At 29.7% G+C, this 18,736-nt stretch overlaps 2 protein-coding genes across 2 annotated transcripts; both read left to right on the forward strand.

The window, feature by feature from the left end:
• Nucleotides 1–5,691: 5,691 nt before the first annotated feature.
• LOC100775619 (protein DETOXIFICATION 21) lies at nucleotides 5,692–10,362 on the forward strand. Its single transcript, XM_003554020.5, has 8 exons — nucleotides 5,692–6,060; nucleotides 6,279–6,817; nucleotides 7,062–7,148; nucleotides 7,289–7,345; nucleotides 8,771–9,009; nucleotides 9,536–9,654; nucleotides 10,004–10,090; nucleotides 10,186–10,362. The coding sequence occupies exons 1-8, from the start codon at nucleotides 5,788–5,790 to the stop codon at nucleotides 10,270–10,272; spliced, it is 1,488 nt and encodes a 495-aa protein (XP_003554068.1). The 5' UTR covers nucleotides 5,692–5,787; the 3' UTR covers nucleotides 10,273–10,362.
• A 3,927-nt stretch (nucleotides 10,363–14,289) lies between these two features.
• LOC100796360 (protein DETOXIFICATION 21) lies at nucleotides 14,290–18,522 on the forward strand. Its single transcript, XM_003553314.5, has 8 exons — nucleotides 14,290–14,697; nucleotides 15,404–15,945; nucleotides 16,468–16,554; nucleotides 16,695–16,751; nucleotides 16,857–17,095; nucleotides 17,467–17,585; nucleotides 17,673–17,759; nucleotides 18,280–18,522. The coding sequence occupies exons 1-8, from the start codon at nucleotides 14,428–14,430 to the stop codon at nucleotides 18,367–18,369; spliced, it is 1,491 nt and encodes a 496-aa protein (XP_003553362.1). The 5' UTR covers nucleotides 14,290–14,427; the 3' UTR covers nucleotides 18,370–18,522.
• The last annotated feature ends 214 nt before the right edge of the window (nucleotides 18,523–18,736 follow it).

The raw sequence follows: 18,736 nt of genomic DNA on the forward strand, positions 1-18,736 counted from the left end.
ACGAACAAAACTCCATGTTTTCTAATTGAATAAGCATAAAGCCCTATTCAGAATGACAATATTTTAATGTTGTTCTCACAATATTGGGTCAAATGTGATTTGTGAACATGATTCGACATCCTTGTCTGCAATTATCTCAAAATGTTAGAAAGATGGAGATATTGAACACAATTCACATGTTGAGAACTATTTAGAGGCGAAGACTACGGTGGGCCACTTATGTATCATGATTTTTAACCATTGGATGAATCTTGTTATTATAGGTCCTTTCATATTGGATCATCAACCCTTCATATTCCAACCACTATTCTTTGCCGCCAGAGACGATTTCTGGCGGCAATATTTTGTTTTTAATTTTCTTTCTCACTCTCCACTGCCTCAGATTCGATGACGATCAGACCTTTCATTAATGACCTCAATCTGAAAAGCATGTGAAGAGTTGTCACCATGAAGCAACCTGACACGAAAGAGTCTCATTGGCAGCGCTGTGCATATCACCTACATAGAAGAAGCATTCCAGGATCTCACCCATGACCACACTGACGATAGAATTTGATCCTCAGATCCCAATGATTTTGTTTCCAGATCTAAAAAATAGATGTTAGATCTGAAGGGAGAAAAGCTCTTAGTGCGTTGAAACAAAGACTGAAGGTGTGGAATGTGTTAGTGGCGAGGTTCCTGTAGGCATCGGCATCGTTGAGGTAGATTGGATATGCGATCTTGTTTTGATTGGAAACCTCATCGGCGTTTTCATTGTTTTTGCTGTCCTGGTAGATTTGGACGATCCAAGTTTGAAAGAAATGATGTTTTTTCAAACAGTCTTCGAATGGTAAACCAAGCTTCCACACAAATCTACTTCATTTTTCTAGCAAATAGCATTTTCAGAGAGGAAGATGTTTCAAATTACTTCAGGTTGTTACTTTTAAAAGTATTGTTTAACTTTAGCTTTGATTGCAAATGAGTTAGTAATTCAATGTGCATAGTTTGACACAAATATTATTTTGGCTTTTAATTTTATTTTTGAAGAATTTATGGTCTAACCAAGACTTGAGCACTACTAAAAAAAAATCTTTTTACGATACATTTACGACGTCGATCCTCCCAAACCATCGAAGTATAATACACGGTGGCACTTTCGTAATTAGAAAGTGTGAAAATGAAGACAGCTATATAAAAAAACCTTCTTCGAATGATGTGTACGACGATTTCCACGACGTTTTTGGAAAAACCGTTGTGGTTTGCGTGTTATTTAGTCACGTGAAAAATCATTGATTGAGTCAGCCTAATGCCCTCAGTCACTACACTCACCCCCTATGCGCTACTCTCACTTAGCTCACCCTCTCCATCACTCACCCTTCTGCGTCGTCTCACCCCATCGTCAAACGTATTTGGTCGCTGTTCAATTACCATCGTCATCGTCCAAGGTCAGTGTCTCATTTCCCTTGTCTCACTGTTTCAGTTAGAATAATGATGCAAGTTAGGTCGACGTTGAAATGCCTTATTTCATTTCAATTTACATTTCATTTTTGGTGGAGAACGGATAGGGCTCGCAACCATAATGGAGAGTTCCTGTGTGGCTTCCAGAGTAATATAATAGTTGAGTGAGAAAATGTGCATTTAAAGTCAAATTTGATGGAACCGCTATAATAGGATCGGTCCAGTGTTGGGAGGTTGTGATAGATGCACAATGACTTAGGTTCGATTGTTGTTGCTTCCACTATGAGATTGAATGGATGATTTGAGTGGATGCAAGTATTGTTCTTCATCCCACTAATAATCTCAAGTAGTAGCACACGAAAGTTGTATACCTATGTTTTGACTGAGACAACATCATTCATTGCATATTCTAGAGACATGTAACCACTTAAGAAAAAAAAAGTTTACCTATTAAGATAGAATAGAATCATGAAGTTTACTAGGAAAATTGTATCATATCAACAAGAATTGTATAATTGGATAAAACTAGACAATGATTGAATCCTCAAGTGTTTATCATGTTACTTGTAAAAGTCATGAGCTCTCACAACATAGTTTACCAAGACAGTTGAAAACCGTCTTTGAAATGTCATTATAACCAATGTTGTATCCCATTTTTTTAGTAGTGATGATTTCATACCAACAGAAGTTGTCTTTTATTATTATTATTATCTTAAGTTTGTTTTGAATGTGCTTGTGTCTCTTGTGATTTGAAAAAAGAGTAACAATAATCTCCTGATAAAATGATGAGTTTCAAATGAACATATAATTCCGATAATTAAAAAGGTTAAAAAGAATAAGATTAGAAGGAGAAAAAATAATACATTATATAAGATATATGATATAAATGTGTGGACCAAATAAATCCTATCATTAATAAAAAAATATTCAGAGATCACTTATTAAATGGTCCATCAAAGTACCTTTTCAGAGGAGTAATATTTAGTTAAATACCTATTCAAAAGTGGAGACCTTTCATTTCTGTAATGGAGAGTAATAGCAAGGGTAAAAAAACAAAATATTTGGAAATTACAGGATCAAAAGTAAAAAGTAAAAACTGGTATAAATAGAGAAACCGAAAGCATATTTAAATTTATTTATGATTAGACAACACTCTCGGTAGAATGACAACCCATTCGAGGTTGAAATCAAAGCTTGAATCGCATAAGAAAACATATTTTAATGCCTACGAATCCGAAAATTGCAAATTGCAGGACGCCTGTTGAAACGGACACACAACACAGATCTGATGCAGAAGCCTTCATAAATATTCCAACGTTACGGCGCTCCCTCCAATGATTACTAGACGACATAGAACATTAATAACGAGTGTTGTGTGGAAGAGACTGTGTGTGTTCCATGCTTTTCTTACATTAGAGAGGATTATAATAAGCTTATCTAATTCAAGAATTTATCAGATTTGTAACGGTTTTTATAGATTTGTGTAATTAGTTTGTAGACTCGTAAAAATAATAATACAATATTTTTAAATAATATATTAATTAAATATTTTAATAATATAATAAAATAAAATAATAAATTATAAAATTTAAAATATTTAAATAATCAAGTATGTAATAATATACTATTAGACAATAACTTATAAGAGTGATATATCATTTTTATAAAGTTTGATGTTATTAGAAAACAAAAATTTGATATTATTAAAAATAAGAATTTTATATTCGAAAACAATACGTTAAATGAAGGTATGTTAAATATTAATCCAAAAAAAAATAATAAAAATTATTTATATTTTAGTCTAATTTTTTTAACTTGTTGATTTGATGTAAACTTAAGAATTTATCGAATTTTTTTAAAATTTATTAAAAAAAAAAGTTACTCAACTAACAAACTACAACTGAATTCGTAAACTTTTAAAAATTAACTAATTAACTTAACAGTTTAATAATTATTATGTTAAGAGTACTGTAATTCACTTCCTGTGTCGTTATCAATTAGCTGTTTTGTTGCCCTTTTACGTCGAATTAAGCTTTGGCTATTTGCCTGTTCCTACGTTATTTTGCCTGTCGTGATGCAGAAATATTCCTGGCGCTTAACATGTTTGTTTCTCGGTAACTTATACACTTTGAATAATAGTGACAAGACTTTGGATTAATTTAAATTTCTTCATAGCAGAAAAAATACAAAAATAAAATAAGTTTTTTTCATAAATAAAAATAAATTTATAAATAAGTGTTTTTTTAAAAATAACTTATCAACTACCAAACCCGCAACGATGTGATGTGTGGAATTATTTTAACTTAATTATATTAATCAATTGAACTTATAATTTTTTTTTCTCTTCTTATCTTTTTATTACTAAACATGTTGATCAGTTGGTATAAAATTGTTTTAACTTAACCTATAATTTTGAGTTTGAAGAGGATACATATGGTAGAAATTACCAAAAAGTATGTTTTTATAAGTATTATGGATTATGGAAAAACTTATGCTACATGATCTTAATCTTATATATACTTAAACTTAGTTACAATGCTTTTTATTTTTTAAATATACATTTTCATTTGACGAAATAACTACTTTTAAATAAAACTGAAATTAAAAAAATACAGCACTTTTTAGCTTAAAATGAGCTTTTAAGCTTAAAAATGAAATCTAACAAATAATTTTTACTTTATTTTATGTTGTTATTTTTAGATTTAACTAAAAAATTACTTTTAATTTTTAAGGGTGAAAAAAAAAACTGAGACCAAACATACATTTTTTTTATATGAATTCGAGCCTAATTCAATCTTAAAAATTAATCATAAAATAAAGATTTTATTTTTATTTATATATATTATCTTGGTTTTATTTATAATCAATACATGACTTAATTTTCTTTTTCATTGAAGACAAAGCGGCTAAAGGGTCTATCAGCTCTCAGTGAGTAATTTAGGTCCCCTTGTCCTCAACGGATGTCTCAATTAATTAAGGAACAAGAGTATTTAATTTGTAAACTATATTTGGGTTTGATTTCCAAAAAATATAAGATTTTATTTTGTAGAAAATTATAAGATTAACTGGGTGGTGGAAGAGAGAAGATAGGAGACAGAAATTGTGGGGAAAAAACTAATAAATTAACAACTAATATTTCTTGATATTTTTTATTTTATTGTATATTTTTAATAAATTTAACTATTAATGATGAGTGTGATATAAATATTATGAAATATGAAAAAAAATATGTTATGAAAAGAAAAGTGTGATATAGATATATTAATTCACTGGATGCATGTGTACGATCTGAAAGCAAACAAGGATAAAGAGTTAACCCCGATAGTGGTGGTGTCCTATGGGCAACGTCCGGTTAGAAATAAAGTATGTTATTTTTTTATTTCTTTCCCACTATTGGAAAGGTGGTCGCAGTCCTGCTTGCTAAAACTGTTAAGCATACAAAGACAATATAACAATTTCATAAAATGGTGGATATATGTTACATCTCTTACAAAATAAAATGGTGGACTTTAGTCAAAAGACAAAATAGAGAAAGACGGGGGGAAGTTAATTTCATTAACAATGCAATGTAGCATTTGTGTCATTATGGAGTAAATCCATTACTCTGTCTAGAACAAATGGATCTTTGGTCCCCCTTTCACTTTCAAGTTGAGTTGGATGTTGATTCTTTTTTATCTCTTGTTCATAACTTTTTCCATAATTGATGTATTAATTTGGTCTTGAACGATCAATGATTTGGTTATTAATGTAATTGTTAAACTATCGAATTAACTCTTAAATTTTTATAATTTTACATAAATTAATAAGTTAATTCTATCATTTTTTTTCTAGGTAAACTTACATAAACTTTTGAGTCAAGAAGTGAATTAACCCGTTTGAAATCAACTACAATCTTTTCCTCCATATATCCTATAATGATAATATTTTACTGTGACTAAAATGATTTGAAGAAATTAATTATTTTTTAAAATATTTTTACTTTAACAACTTATATTTTTATGAATTTATGTATAATTTGATCATTTATATAGTTTGATCTTATTTAGAACTAATGTACTATTACACTTTATTATTATTACACTTATTATTGTGATTTACTATTTTGTTTTATCATGAAGTTAAAATATTGAGTTATTTTTGTTTTAAGAATATTTTGCTAAATGTATCTGCCATTAAAAAGTTTTTTAATATTACTTTTTTTTATTATATAAACTCTTACGAGTTTAGGAAAGTTTAAAATTCTAAAAGTTTATGTAAGTTCTCGTTTGAGAACGTTGGTTATTTATATCACCTATTGCAATATGTGAATCATTTTCATATCAATAAGACATTGACAGCTCTATAGTAGCAATGGAAATGGAAGAGGAGCTAAAGGAGACGCTTATGCATCATCCAAACAACACTTCTTTGGAGAGTGTTGAAAAGGAAGAGTCATTGAGGAAAAGGGCATGGGAAGAAAGCAAGAAGATGTGGGTGGTAGCAGGCCCCGCCATATTCACAAGGTTTTCAACGTTTGGAATCATGGTGGTTAGTCAATCCTTCATTGGGCATATTGGCTCAACTGAACTAGCTGCCTATGCCATTGTTATGACTGTCCTAGTCAGGTTTGCAAATGGTGTATTGGTAAGTGTTTCTCTACCTTTGGATGAAATCAAATTACTCTATCCAAACAAAAACACCAAAAAAGGAATCAAATTTAAATCAAAGCAATTCGAATTTCGTGCATTTTTCTTGAAAATGTTAAAATTTTCCATCTAAACACATTAATTTTCTCTACACCCAATACTCTTTAGCTAGTTATCTAAAATGTGAAATCTAAAAAATTTCAATTTCAATTGTAGATTGGAATGGCAAGTGCATTGGATACTCTTTGTGGGCAAGCATATGGGGCCAAAAAATATGACATGCTAGGAGTGTATCTTCAAAGATCATGGATAGTGTTGTTCATGACCTCAATACTCCTTCTTCCTATTTACATCTTTACCACTCCTTTGTTAGAGGCTCTAGGCCAAGATAAAACCATTGCTCAAGTTGCTGGAAGCATTTCTCTGTGGTCAATAGGTATAATATTTGCTTTCTCTGTCTCATTCACCAGCCAAATGTTCCTACAATCACAGAGCAAGAACAAGATCATTGCCTACCTTGCAGCAGTTTCAATTTCAATTCATGTTTTGTTGTCATGGGTTTTAACTGTTCAGTTCAAGTTTGGGCTCAACGGTGCAATGACATCAACACTTTTAGCATATTGGATTCCTAACATTGGCCAGCTTGTGTTTATAATGACTAAGTGCCCTGACACATGGAAAGGTTTCTCATTCTTGGCCTTCAAAGATCTTTTGCCTGTTATCAAGCTTTCCCTCTCTTCTGGAGCTATGTTATGGTAAGATATTAAGCTATTTTGCAACATCAATTCTTTTAACCAAGTAAACTTGTAAAGCTAGCTGTGCTTGTTTTGCGTTTAGCACATTACTGATTTTCTTAAATGATGCCTAATACATCACTTCTCAATTTTGTCAAAGTTTTCACAAGCGCACTAATTTTGTGCTGCCGAAAAAACAAAAAACTATAATTTTTGTATGAATGAAAAGATCTAGAACTAACATAAATTATGGTTCCTTTTACAGTCTTGAGATCTGGTACAACACTGTTTTGATTCTTCTTACAGGCAACATGAAAAATGCTGAAGTGTCTATTGATGCTCTGGCCATATGGTAATCTTGTTCTTACTTTTACTTTTGCTTCTAAATTTCATAATAAGATATAAGGGACATGATATCCCTGCTTGTTCATATTGAAATTAATCTGTTTATTTAATCATAGTATAAATGCATATTTGAATATTCTTTTGCAGCCTCAACATTAGTGGGTGGGAAATGATGATAGCCCTTGGTTTCTTTGCTGCAGCAAGGTACTTCTTTTTCACAATCTCTTTTTTTCCTTTCAAATGTCTGAGGAATAAAACAAAAAGGAATGGAATTTTGAGTAAAAGATATAGCCATAAATGCAAAAGAAAAACTATTTTTACTTTATAATAAATAAAATAAGAATTTAATAGACATAGGAGTGGAAATGGATTGGGAAACAAAGTTTTATATAATTAGACCTATCTTATTTTAAAATATTGAAAACATAAACAGACTTGTTATTTTATTATAGACTTCTTTTTAAGTTTGACGTAACCTAATTTTTTTTAACATCCATTTTGACCTTTAAGTCTGACTTCTTAATTGTTATAGACTACTTTTAAAGCATAATTCTGACTTTTTAATTCATAATATATATATTTTTTTACTTAGGTGTGGCTTATAAAAATAAAATAACTACTACTCAAGGCAGGGAACTAGGGAAAAAATAGGTACGCTAGACTTTGGGCAAATTTGTCTAAATTATTTTTTTTAAGAATGTTTTTAAAATGTTTTTCTAAAAGTAGATAAAGTTTGTTTATTAAAAAAAAATCAATTTTCTGTTTTCTTAACAAAAAAATAATTTAGACAAACACATGAAAAGATGCTTAATTATTTTGTTATTATATTTTTTTAAAAAAACAACTTAAACAAATGAACCTTTTATAAAAATTGAGTCTAACTTATGTTTTATAAGCTTATCTTTAAGGTCTAATATAAGGTGAATGATAACTTATTTAAAAATTCATTTTGCAATCAGACTTTAAAATAAACATAACTTTATCCTTCAATAAACTTATAAGTTTGACTTTTTTATATATATCAACATTCCTAACATTTAAAAAAGTAAATAAATTTATGATTTTAATAATAATAATAATAACAACATAGAGGTTTATATAAACATTTACACTTACATAATAAAATAATCTGTTAAGCTTCAAAATATTTTTTGAATGACTTAAGGTGTAACATTTTTAACTAGTTATACTTTTATAAAATCATTAAGCTAGTTTATTTCCTAAAAGAAGTCTGGTATGACTTGACTGGACGTAGTCTGTGTATAAACTATTATTTACATTATCAATAAAAAAAATTATCCTTTATATGACTTTGTTGGTAGTTAATTAAATTACTTATCATATATTATTTGTAATGAGATAAAAGTATAAAAAATGTTACATGCATATATTATTTATTTATTAATTATATATCTTATTAGATTTTTCATTCTTTTTCTATATCTCTTGTGTTTAATTTGTTATAAGAATTTAATATTTATAAATAACCTTATTTTGAATAAGATGTTTAATTTCTTTATAATAATTTTTTACGTGAAATGTTAAGGCTTAATAATTAATTTGTTCTATTGGATTTAAATATAAAATTATCTTTTAATATGAATTCCGAGTTATTTATAATTTTTGCAGCGTCCGAGTGGCAAATGAGCTTGGAAGAGGGAATTCAAAGGCTACAAAATTTTCCATTCTGATAACAGTCCTCACATCATTTTCCATTGGATTCGTGTTATTCTTGGTGTTCCTATTTCTGAGGGGAAAACTTGCTTACATTTTCACTCCAGACCCTGAGGTTGCTAAAGCTGTTGGCGATTTATCACCATTGCTCTCATTTTCCTTCTTGTTGAACAGTGTCCAACCTGTGCTTTCTGGTATTATTATTATTATTATTATAAAATTTACAATAATTCATGCATTCTGTTTAACTACCTGATGTAGATCACCTTGTTTAACAAATATAAGTTTTGTTTTTTTTACACATTAGTTCATTAAAAACACTACTATAGCTTTTATTAGTAATTTTTAGGGACAAAAATGAGATTTTTACATTTCTAAATGTTAACGTGTTTATAATAAAATCATTTAGGAACAAAGTAGGTCTATACTTTAAATTTAATCCAATTCATTCAATTATAAAAATGTACAATAGACTGGATTGAACGGTCCGAATTTTTTATTCTCTTGGTCGTGAAGTGATCATACGCATAAATGTAATGCAGGTCGTCTAACCCCAAGAAACCAAAGGAATCAAGTTTAAATCATGAATATAAACAACAAATGGTCATATACTGATTTCTGCTTTAACTTCTAAGATTATTGTTTAAAGATTAAGATTAAAAATATGGATTAATCTCGAGCAATGCATTGCCAACTGACTGGTAATGTTATTATGAATAGGAGTTTCTGTGGGTGCTGGGTGGCAAAGCGTTGTAGCATATGTAAACATAGGCTGCTATTATCTTATTGGTATTCCTGTTGGAGTGCTGCTTGATAATCTTTTCCATTTGGAAGTTAAGGTAATTCATTTATCTTTTGCAATTGCATGCATATATAGATGCTTGTGTCAAATTTATACTGTGAAGAATAATCAATAACTAAATATATAATAATATAAATTTAGATCACAGAATAATTAACTTTACTTTTAAACTATTTTCAAAAAGAAAATTAAAGGTTAATCAATTTGAAATAGAGTAATAAAGTTCATAAATAATCATACTTCTTATTTTTTTTTGCTGAATGTTCATAAATCATACTAGTAGTCCATAAAGCTTGATACGATAATTTCTGAATTGTAATGCCTTCTCATACAGTGTCTTTTTTACTAAGTGGAGATAAGTGAACAAATCTATGTTACTTTTGCAGGGTATTTGGATTGGAATGTTGTTTGGAACATTTGTTCAAACCGTAATGCTTATTACAATCACATTTAAAACTGATTGGGACAAGCAGGTAATCGATTTTCTGTTGGCTCTATATATGATTGTGAAATTAATTTTCCATGTTTCAGGGAATTAAGCTGTTAAAATTTTATATGAATGTTGCAGGTAGAGATAGCTCGAAATCGTGTTAACAAATGGGCAGTGACGACGGAGAACGAAGAATCAAACAGTAGATCAAGCATATCTAGCTAGGCATTTGATATTTTAGTTCTCCCCTCCATCATTTTATTTATTGAAAATTAAAACAATATATTTTATTGGATTAGATGTTATTTTTTCTCATTTTATTTTCTTTTCATAGGTAAAATTATTGATCTGATAGGGTTTTGTATGTACTACAACAAGGCCAAAGAAGAACGTTATTTTCCTAAATTCGAGGCCAATAAAGATACCTCCAGAAATACGAGGGAATAAAATTTTCTAAATGATGGTCTTTTATTTCCCTATATATATTAATTACGTAAAAGGAGAAACAACAGAAATTGACAGAAACAAAAATAACAGACCCAATAATTAGGTGATAACACAACAACCCAAAATAACCTTTCTCATAACAACTCATACAAGGAATCATGAAAGAAATTATATATTTTTTTAAAAAGAAAATATCTATCACTCTCCATGGACAAAATCAACTCTAAGGATGGGAGTAGGTCGGAGTGACTGGACGTCAATGATCCAGTTTGTTTAACGTTTAACTTGGTTTGACTTGTTTAATAAAAAAGTCATATTTAAGCTTTTTTATAAAGTCATTTTAGTTAAATAGATTAAATTATAAATCTTAAAATTTTTTTGTTAAACCTAACTGATTGACCTATTTAGTAATAATATTTTTTAATAAAAATATTATTATTAATACACATAATACATATTATAATTTAATTGTTATAATTTTTGAAAATATAAATCAATTAGATTAATAGTTGTAGAAGCAAATAACATAACAAGGGAATTAAATTGTAATTTTAGAAATTTTAAACTTTTTCTTAGACTAAAAACACATTTATCATCTGATGTAGATTTAACTAAAAAAAGATAAGTGATATCTAAGAAAGACTTTATCAGACGATGAAAAAACAAATTTCTTAATAGATAAAAAATAGATATAAGATCTAAAAACAAATTCAAATCCTTTATTAGTCAACACAAAGAAAAACAATAAAGAATAACGCACTGGAAGGTGTACTCTCTACATCGAGACTACGCCCAGTTCTTGACAATCCACAAAGTTTTCACTAACTTATCAAAAGTTACAAGTATTCTTCATTGTCACTTCTACCTCTTATAAAGACAAACTCTATCTCAAGTTTGACTTTAACCTAGTATTCTTTATCCTATCAAGCCACTATTGACTCTAAAAAAATTAACAAAATTCATTGAAAGTTTACACTATGACTAATATGTGATCGTCTTACAGATAAATATATCATTCAACACTTTAGTTTTTTCTCTCAAGATTTACAAGGTATTTTGAGAACTTAGTATCTATACAAGAGATTTACAAAGAGTTTTCACAAGAAAGAAATAAATCACGTAAGTTGTTCGTGTTTTGTATCTTCAAAGCTTCTTCTATTTATAATCTTTATCTTTAGATATTTGTTGTCTCTCAACGGATGAATTCTCCACTATGTTCTTCACTTGAGGTTGTTGGAGCATTTAATGCTTGCATTAAATACACGTCTCTTCTTCATGCAAAGTCTATGTTGATAGGTTGACATGTCTTGTACTTTAGCATGAAAGTCACTTCTTCCATCAGAGCAAGTTTGCACCAACAAAGCGCGTCTTTTGATAAAAATCAACACTTTCATATCGTGAACTTTATTTATTCTTCATAGGATTAAATAGATCCTAAAAGAATGTTTTGTGCAACAAAGAATCTCTGACACAGTATTAAATGAAGGTCTTAAATGCATTACTTAATATTATGTCAAATCATCTTATATTGATGTATAGTCAAAAAACTCAGATGCAGAAATATAGACCATGATATGATAACACATCAAACACAACTTTTATCATTTGTATTTATTTGCATCTAATCAAAATAATTAGGAGTCATGATTTGTATTTAAAACATAAATATCTTTTTGACTTAACAATAGTTAAATAATTAAAATCATACTTAAAATTTTGTAGTTTATATATAATTTAATAGAATTATAACATATGAATTCGTATGATTTGAAAGGATTTTATGTGTTCATAAGATTTTAAAAGGCTCTACGAATTTTTACAAAATAATTAAAATAATTAGAGTCGATGAAAAAGATAACAAATAAATGATAATGAGTCTTTTGTTAAGTTGAAAAAAAATTATTGATTGAATTACACAAGTTTTTATCAAATAAAAAGACTTTTAAAATTTTTTCAAATCCTAATTGAATACACTCCTCTTAACCTTTATCTTTGTTTGATTTTTGACAAATTTTTACTTTTGAAAAATATATCCTAAGTTAATAATTTTTAAATGATATGAACTTTGATGTTAAAACACTCCGGTAGTTAAATCATCAATTAATGATAAATAAGATAATTAAAAAAATAAAAATATATAAGATACTAAAATAAAAAATTTAAAGTTTGGATACCAAAATCAAAATAAAATATTTTGTAGGTAGTAAAAAATTATAAGCTTAATTGTAATGCATGTAAAATATTTAACTTAATGTTGCATGCTCAAATAAATGTTAAACATATAACAAATTAAAAGTCATCAAATAATTTATAATTATTTTTAAGTGTAATTAAACACATTAGATAACGTGTAAAATTTATAAAAAATTTATAGTTGCTTAATTGGTTATTGAATGGTGATAATTTAATAATGTTAATGGTCACAAGCAGCAATGTGCTGTGAGTTCGACCACTGCTCACTTCTATTTTCAATAAAACATTTCGCCACTACACCAATAAAACATTTTCAATAACCTTATTTTTTACAAATATCCCCTAAGCGGTGGACATCAACAAATCCTATCCATTCCTTTTTTTTTTATATATATAACTAAATCTGACAGTACACATCATTCTCGTTCCATTCGTGTAAGCTTTTGCATGGTGGTGCGTAACTTCTTAACTTTCACAAAGGAATAGTTACATTGAGGAGACGCATATGATACAACAGTCGCCACTCCTGCGAAAAACCTCATGCGTGATATCACTCACTCATGTTTCTCCATTCTCTCGCGAGCAAAATATTATCCTTACACCACAAAATCACTTGGAAGTAGGAACCCACGACAACCACACATGTTATTATAATAATGAATATTAAATTTTAAAATAGGCTTAAATTCACCATCACATTTATTTTATGAGAAATTCATTATCATATTAATCCTTACGCATTTTTAAAATTTAATAATTTTGATTCATTATTAATCTATCCTCAATTTCTTTAAACAAAAAGATGTTGATGTGGTATCTAAGTAAGACATGCTTAATTTAACGTATGTTGACATTACTTTAACAATTTTAATTTTTGTTCTTATTATCACATGAACACATTGTTTGTGCCATATTGACATGTGTCAAATTCCCAAAGAGTGATTTTTAAGTTTTAAAAAAAAATATAAGAATCAAATGTATAATAATAATAATAACAAAAAATTAGAAGATTAAAATAACACAATCCTAAATTATAGGATAAAAAATGAAAATTTAAACCTTTAAAAACATTTATATTATAATTGTGAAATCTAATTGGACTCGATCGGTCAAATCCATCAAATCAAAATTCGATGGCCTAATCAAGTTGGTATTGAATCGATCGCAAAATTGATTCAGAATGACTTGATGAAATCTGACTAATTATATCATCAAATCTTAGTTGGATGAATCCAACCAGACTAATTTTACATCAAATAAATAAATAAAAGTGAACCACCTCCAACACATCATTTTGATGTCTTATTATTATCAATTGTTATCTTAAATTTTGAAATATAAATAAATTTTTCTTACTCAAATAATATTAATTATATACTTATATATAATAATAGATACATATATATAATTTTAAATTTTTAATATATATTGAATCAAACTAAATTAATTATTAATTTAGCTATTAGACCATTAACTGACTAACCAACTATCTCCATCCAATCAATCGTCGGACAAGTTTCACATCTATGATTACTATAACATAATTTATAGTACTATCACAAAATCATGTTATATTGACCATAGATTGGGTGTTCCAGGGCAACGTACGACTATCTCTCGTGTTCCAGGGCAACTTTATATATAAATGGTCCATCTCTGGTTTATTTCAAACAAACGCCACTGTCTCTTTTTTTCTTTCTTTCTTTCTTTCACCTGAACGCAGTGCCGCAAGCCAAAAAAATGGAGGGGCATCTAAAGCAGAAGCTGTTGAGAAACAAAGAGAGAAGAACATCATCAGAGCAAGAAGAAGAGGAGCTATCATTAGTGAAGAGGGTGTGGAATGAGAGCCAGGTGATGTGGATAGTGGCGGCACCAGCCATATTCACTAGGTTCTCCACCTTCGGAATCAGTGTCATAAGCCAAGCCTTTGTTGGCCATATTGGCTCTAAGGAATTGGCTGCATATGCTCTCGTTTTCACCGTTCTCGTTAGGTTCGCCAATGGTGTTCTCGTACGTTCTTTTTCATCAAACCTTGACAATTTTTATTTTGTTTTGTTTTGTTTAAAAAAAAAAAGTGGAACAAACCGTGCCGCATGTGTTGTATTGTATCATATTTTGACTATGTTTCTGTGTTGCTGTCTCACTATGTTGGGTCTAGTCTAACATGGCGAATCAAGGTTCGAATTTCTGTTGAGAGAGGCGTTTAGTTTTAGTGTTTGATAGTGTCTCAACCAGGATTCTCTTTTAAAAAATATACATGTTGGGGAAAAGGAAAACATGTTATTCTGATTTTTTTTAATAACCCTGGTTGTTGTTCTGTATTTCTGTATTGTGACTCAAGGAAACAGATCTGTTTCATCAATTAAAAATTAAATATTTTTGTTCTTTTTTTTTTGGTTAATCAGAAGAAAATCTTTTGGTGTTATGGCTTGAATTATTGTGATTGTTTGAACTTGGGTTATAGGGAGAAATATGGATTGTAACGTCTGCAGTTGGTGAACATATGCTATCACCATTTTTAAAATTACATTACTTTGTGGGTGTGTGTACTTTTGCATTTATTTGATTGATTTTAATTTAACCTATGTATGGTGTACAGATGTAACTTTTTGGATGAAACTGTATTGGCGTTGTGTTACAATTGCAATTACAAATTTACAATATGATGCCTTTGATAATGACTCAAATTTATTGTTTTGTGAAATGACAATTGCAGTTAGGAATGGCGAGTGCGTTGTCAACACTTTGTGGACAAGCATATGGTGCAAAAGAATATGGCATGATGGGAGTGTATCTTCAAAGATCATGGATAGTTTTGTTCCTAACTGCAGTCTGTCTTCTTCCGGTGTTCATCTTCACAAGCCCAATTTTGATGCTCTTGGGCCAAGATGAGAGCATAGCACAAGTGGCAGGAAACATTGCTCTTTGGTCAATTCCTGTCATGTTTGCCTCCATTGTCTCGTTCACTTGTCAGACATTCCTTCAATCTCAAAGCAAGAATGTCATCATTGCGTTCTTGGCAGCATTTTCGATAGTCATTCACGTGTTTCTATCGTGGCTTTTGACAATGAAGTTCCAGTTTGGGATTCCTGGTGCAATGATTTCAGCAGGCTTGGCATACTGGATTCCCAACATTGGTCAACTCATATTTGTCACCTGTGGTTGGTGTTCTGATACATGGGAAGGTTTCTCATTTTTGGCATTCAAAGACCTCTGGCCTGTTGTCAAGATGTCCCTTTCAGCTGGTGCTATGTTATGGTGAGTTTTCTTCTCAAGTGGGCTAAGTTCTTTGCAAATATTGTTGGTCTTGAATTGACCTGGATTCTTCCTATTAATAATAATAATTCATTTTTTGACTTTAAAAAAGAAGAGTAAACCTGGATTCCCTTCAGTCGGGGAATTAATATTGGGTGAAGATCAGATGACTCATTTGAACAATCCGATCTTCATCAAATGGTTTCAATTTACTTTTGTGTGAATATGTGACTTCATAGAATCCATTTCCATTTTGAGTGTCAATCTTGACATGTTCTGTCATTAATTATTTTTACTAGCAAATTGTGCCTCATTTTTCAGAAGACATTGCTTATTCTCCTTAACTTTTCTCCTTTCCCATTGACGAGCCCTTATTCACTTAGTGTAAAAGGGTGTGAGAAAAAGATGTCAATGAAACACTTTTTTCTTAGAGAATCTAGATTGTTACTATGTTATTTATCGTGAACAAAATGTAGATAAATAGATACATGTCTTTCTAACATGAAGCTGTTGTATATTTTACAGTCTTGAGCTCTGGTACAACACAATATTGGTTCTTTTGACTGGTAACATGAAAAACGCAGAGGTTGAAATTGATGCTCTATCCATATGGTAATCCTTCTGCACTAGAACACTTTTGATTAAAATTTAAATGCTGTGTTTCTATTGTATGTTGTTGGTTGCATTAACTTCATGTATATTAGGAGAATTTTTCTCTTGTACTGCTAATGGTGAAATTTTACTATTTACAGTCTCAACATCAATGGATGGGAAATGATGATATCACTTGGTTTCATGGCTGCAGCAAGGTAATTTCACTGGTTTTTTCACCAATCTCAACCTTCCATTTTGTTTTCTTTTTCTTCTGTTGTAAGTTTACCCTGAAAACTTCACCTTCTAACTTTATTTTGCAGTGTTCGAGTAGCAAATGAGCTTGGAAGAGGAAGTGCCAAAGCTGCAAAGTTCTCTATTATTGTGTCAGTGCTCACATCATTGGCCATTGGATTCCTTCTGTTCTTATTCTTCTTATTTTTTAGAGAAAGACTTGCATATATATTTACCTCAAATAAAGATGTGGCCTTTGCTGTTGGGGATTTGTCACCTTTGTTATCAGTCTCTATATTACTAAACAGTGTTCAACCTGTACTCTCAGGTATTATCTGCACCATTTGCTCCCACTTGAATTGATTTAAGATTTGAATCCTTGTTGTTTTATATTACTAAGCGAATTAATGCATGTTTGGGTTAAAGTTTGCAACTGAGTTTGCAAAATTATCCCTCGTCTTGCTTCCCCCAAACTTAGTTTCTAGACAAAATTTTACTCTCAAACGTACTTTTGGGAGTAACCAAACATAGCCCAAACTGATTTTACTATCAAACATTCTTTTGAAACCATCCCATCAGAAATCCAAACATGCCCTTAATCTGTCAATGCCTTAAACTTACTACAGTTGTATGTTGAATGTGTCATTTTTCTATGTGTATATATATACACTTCTGAAATGAGATTAGTGATTTCAACAGGAGTGGCTATAGGAGCAGGGTGGCAAAGCATTGTAGCATATGTGAATATGGGGTGTTATTACGCCATTGGTATTCCTGTAGGTATTGTACTTGGCAACGTTCTCGATTTGCAAGTCAAGGTACTGTTTCAGCCATTTTGTTGCTTTTAAATTGCAGATCACCTTTTTGCTGCTTGATGTATTAAACAAACTTTTTCACTTTTGTAGGGAATATGGATTGGAATGTTGTTTGGAACGTTGATTCAAACTATAGTGCTAATTGTAATCACCTATAAAACTAATTGGGATGAGCAGGTATGCATTTGACTTAATGCTAGTATAAACTCCTAAAAAGTAATTATAGGAAAAGAAAATAAAAAACTTATAAAAGTAGCTTACAATTCCCATAAGCTCTTTTGAGCTTATTACAATAAACATTTTGGTTCAACTTTTCCAAATAAGCTCTTTCTAAGTTATTTCAATAAGTTTTGTGGTTAAATTTACAGCGTAAGCTCTCTTGTGATGAGATCTTACTGAATAAACGCTTAATTTTATTTAACCAAATGCTCCTTAAAACAACTCTTATAAATTAAAATTGACTTAAAGATACTTATACTTTTGAGAAGTGTTCTCACATAACTTCTCTAAAAGTAAATTAATTTCAGCTTATGAGAAAAGTTTGATTCATTTTATTTTCTTGTTTTGTCTACAAGTACTTTTTGATATATTTATCCAAAACTGAAACCAAACATTATTTACCTCAGATTGCTTCAAGTTACTACATTCTCTTGCATAATAGTTATTTTTATTGAACATGATCACATCATTTGTGCAGGTTACCATTGCTCAGAAGCGTATTAGCAGGTGGTCGAAGGTGGACAATGCTGATCAAGAAAATGAAGCACAAAGAAAATATGTTAGCTAATTAGTTTCACTGTCATCATCTGTGTACTATGTTGTTATACAGCAGAAAACGTTAATAGCAATTGTACGGTTAATCATATTTTTTTTTTGAAGAAATGGTTATTCATTAGTCATAAGTCTTAAATCAAAAAGTAGTAGACTTCTTTCTCACTTTTGCTGAATTTTTCAATAGGTATTTGATAGACTCACTTAATGGATGTCGGGGCCGGCCCAACCTATTTAGAGGCCTAAAGTGAATTTTAAAATGAAGCCATTTTTATTCTAATGATTTTTTTAACATAAATTAATATTTTTATTAAATATTTATATTTTTATTGAAAATTTATTTTTTAAGCTTTTAAGGATGCAATGTTATTTATTAATTTATT

This window comes from Glycine max, chromosome 19, assembly GCF_000004515.6.
Source record: "Glycine max cultivar Williams 82 chromosome 19, Glycine_max_v4.0, whole genome shotgun sequence".
In the NCBI taxonomy this organism is placed as follows: Eukaryota; Viridiplantae; Streptophyta; class Magnoliopsida; order Fabales; family Fabaceae; genus Glycine; species Glycine max.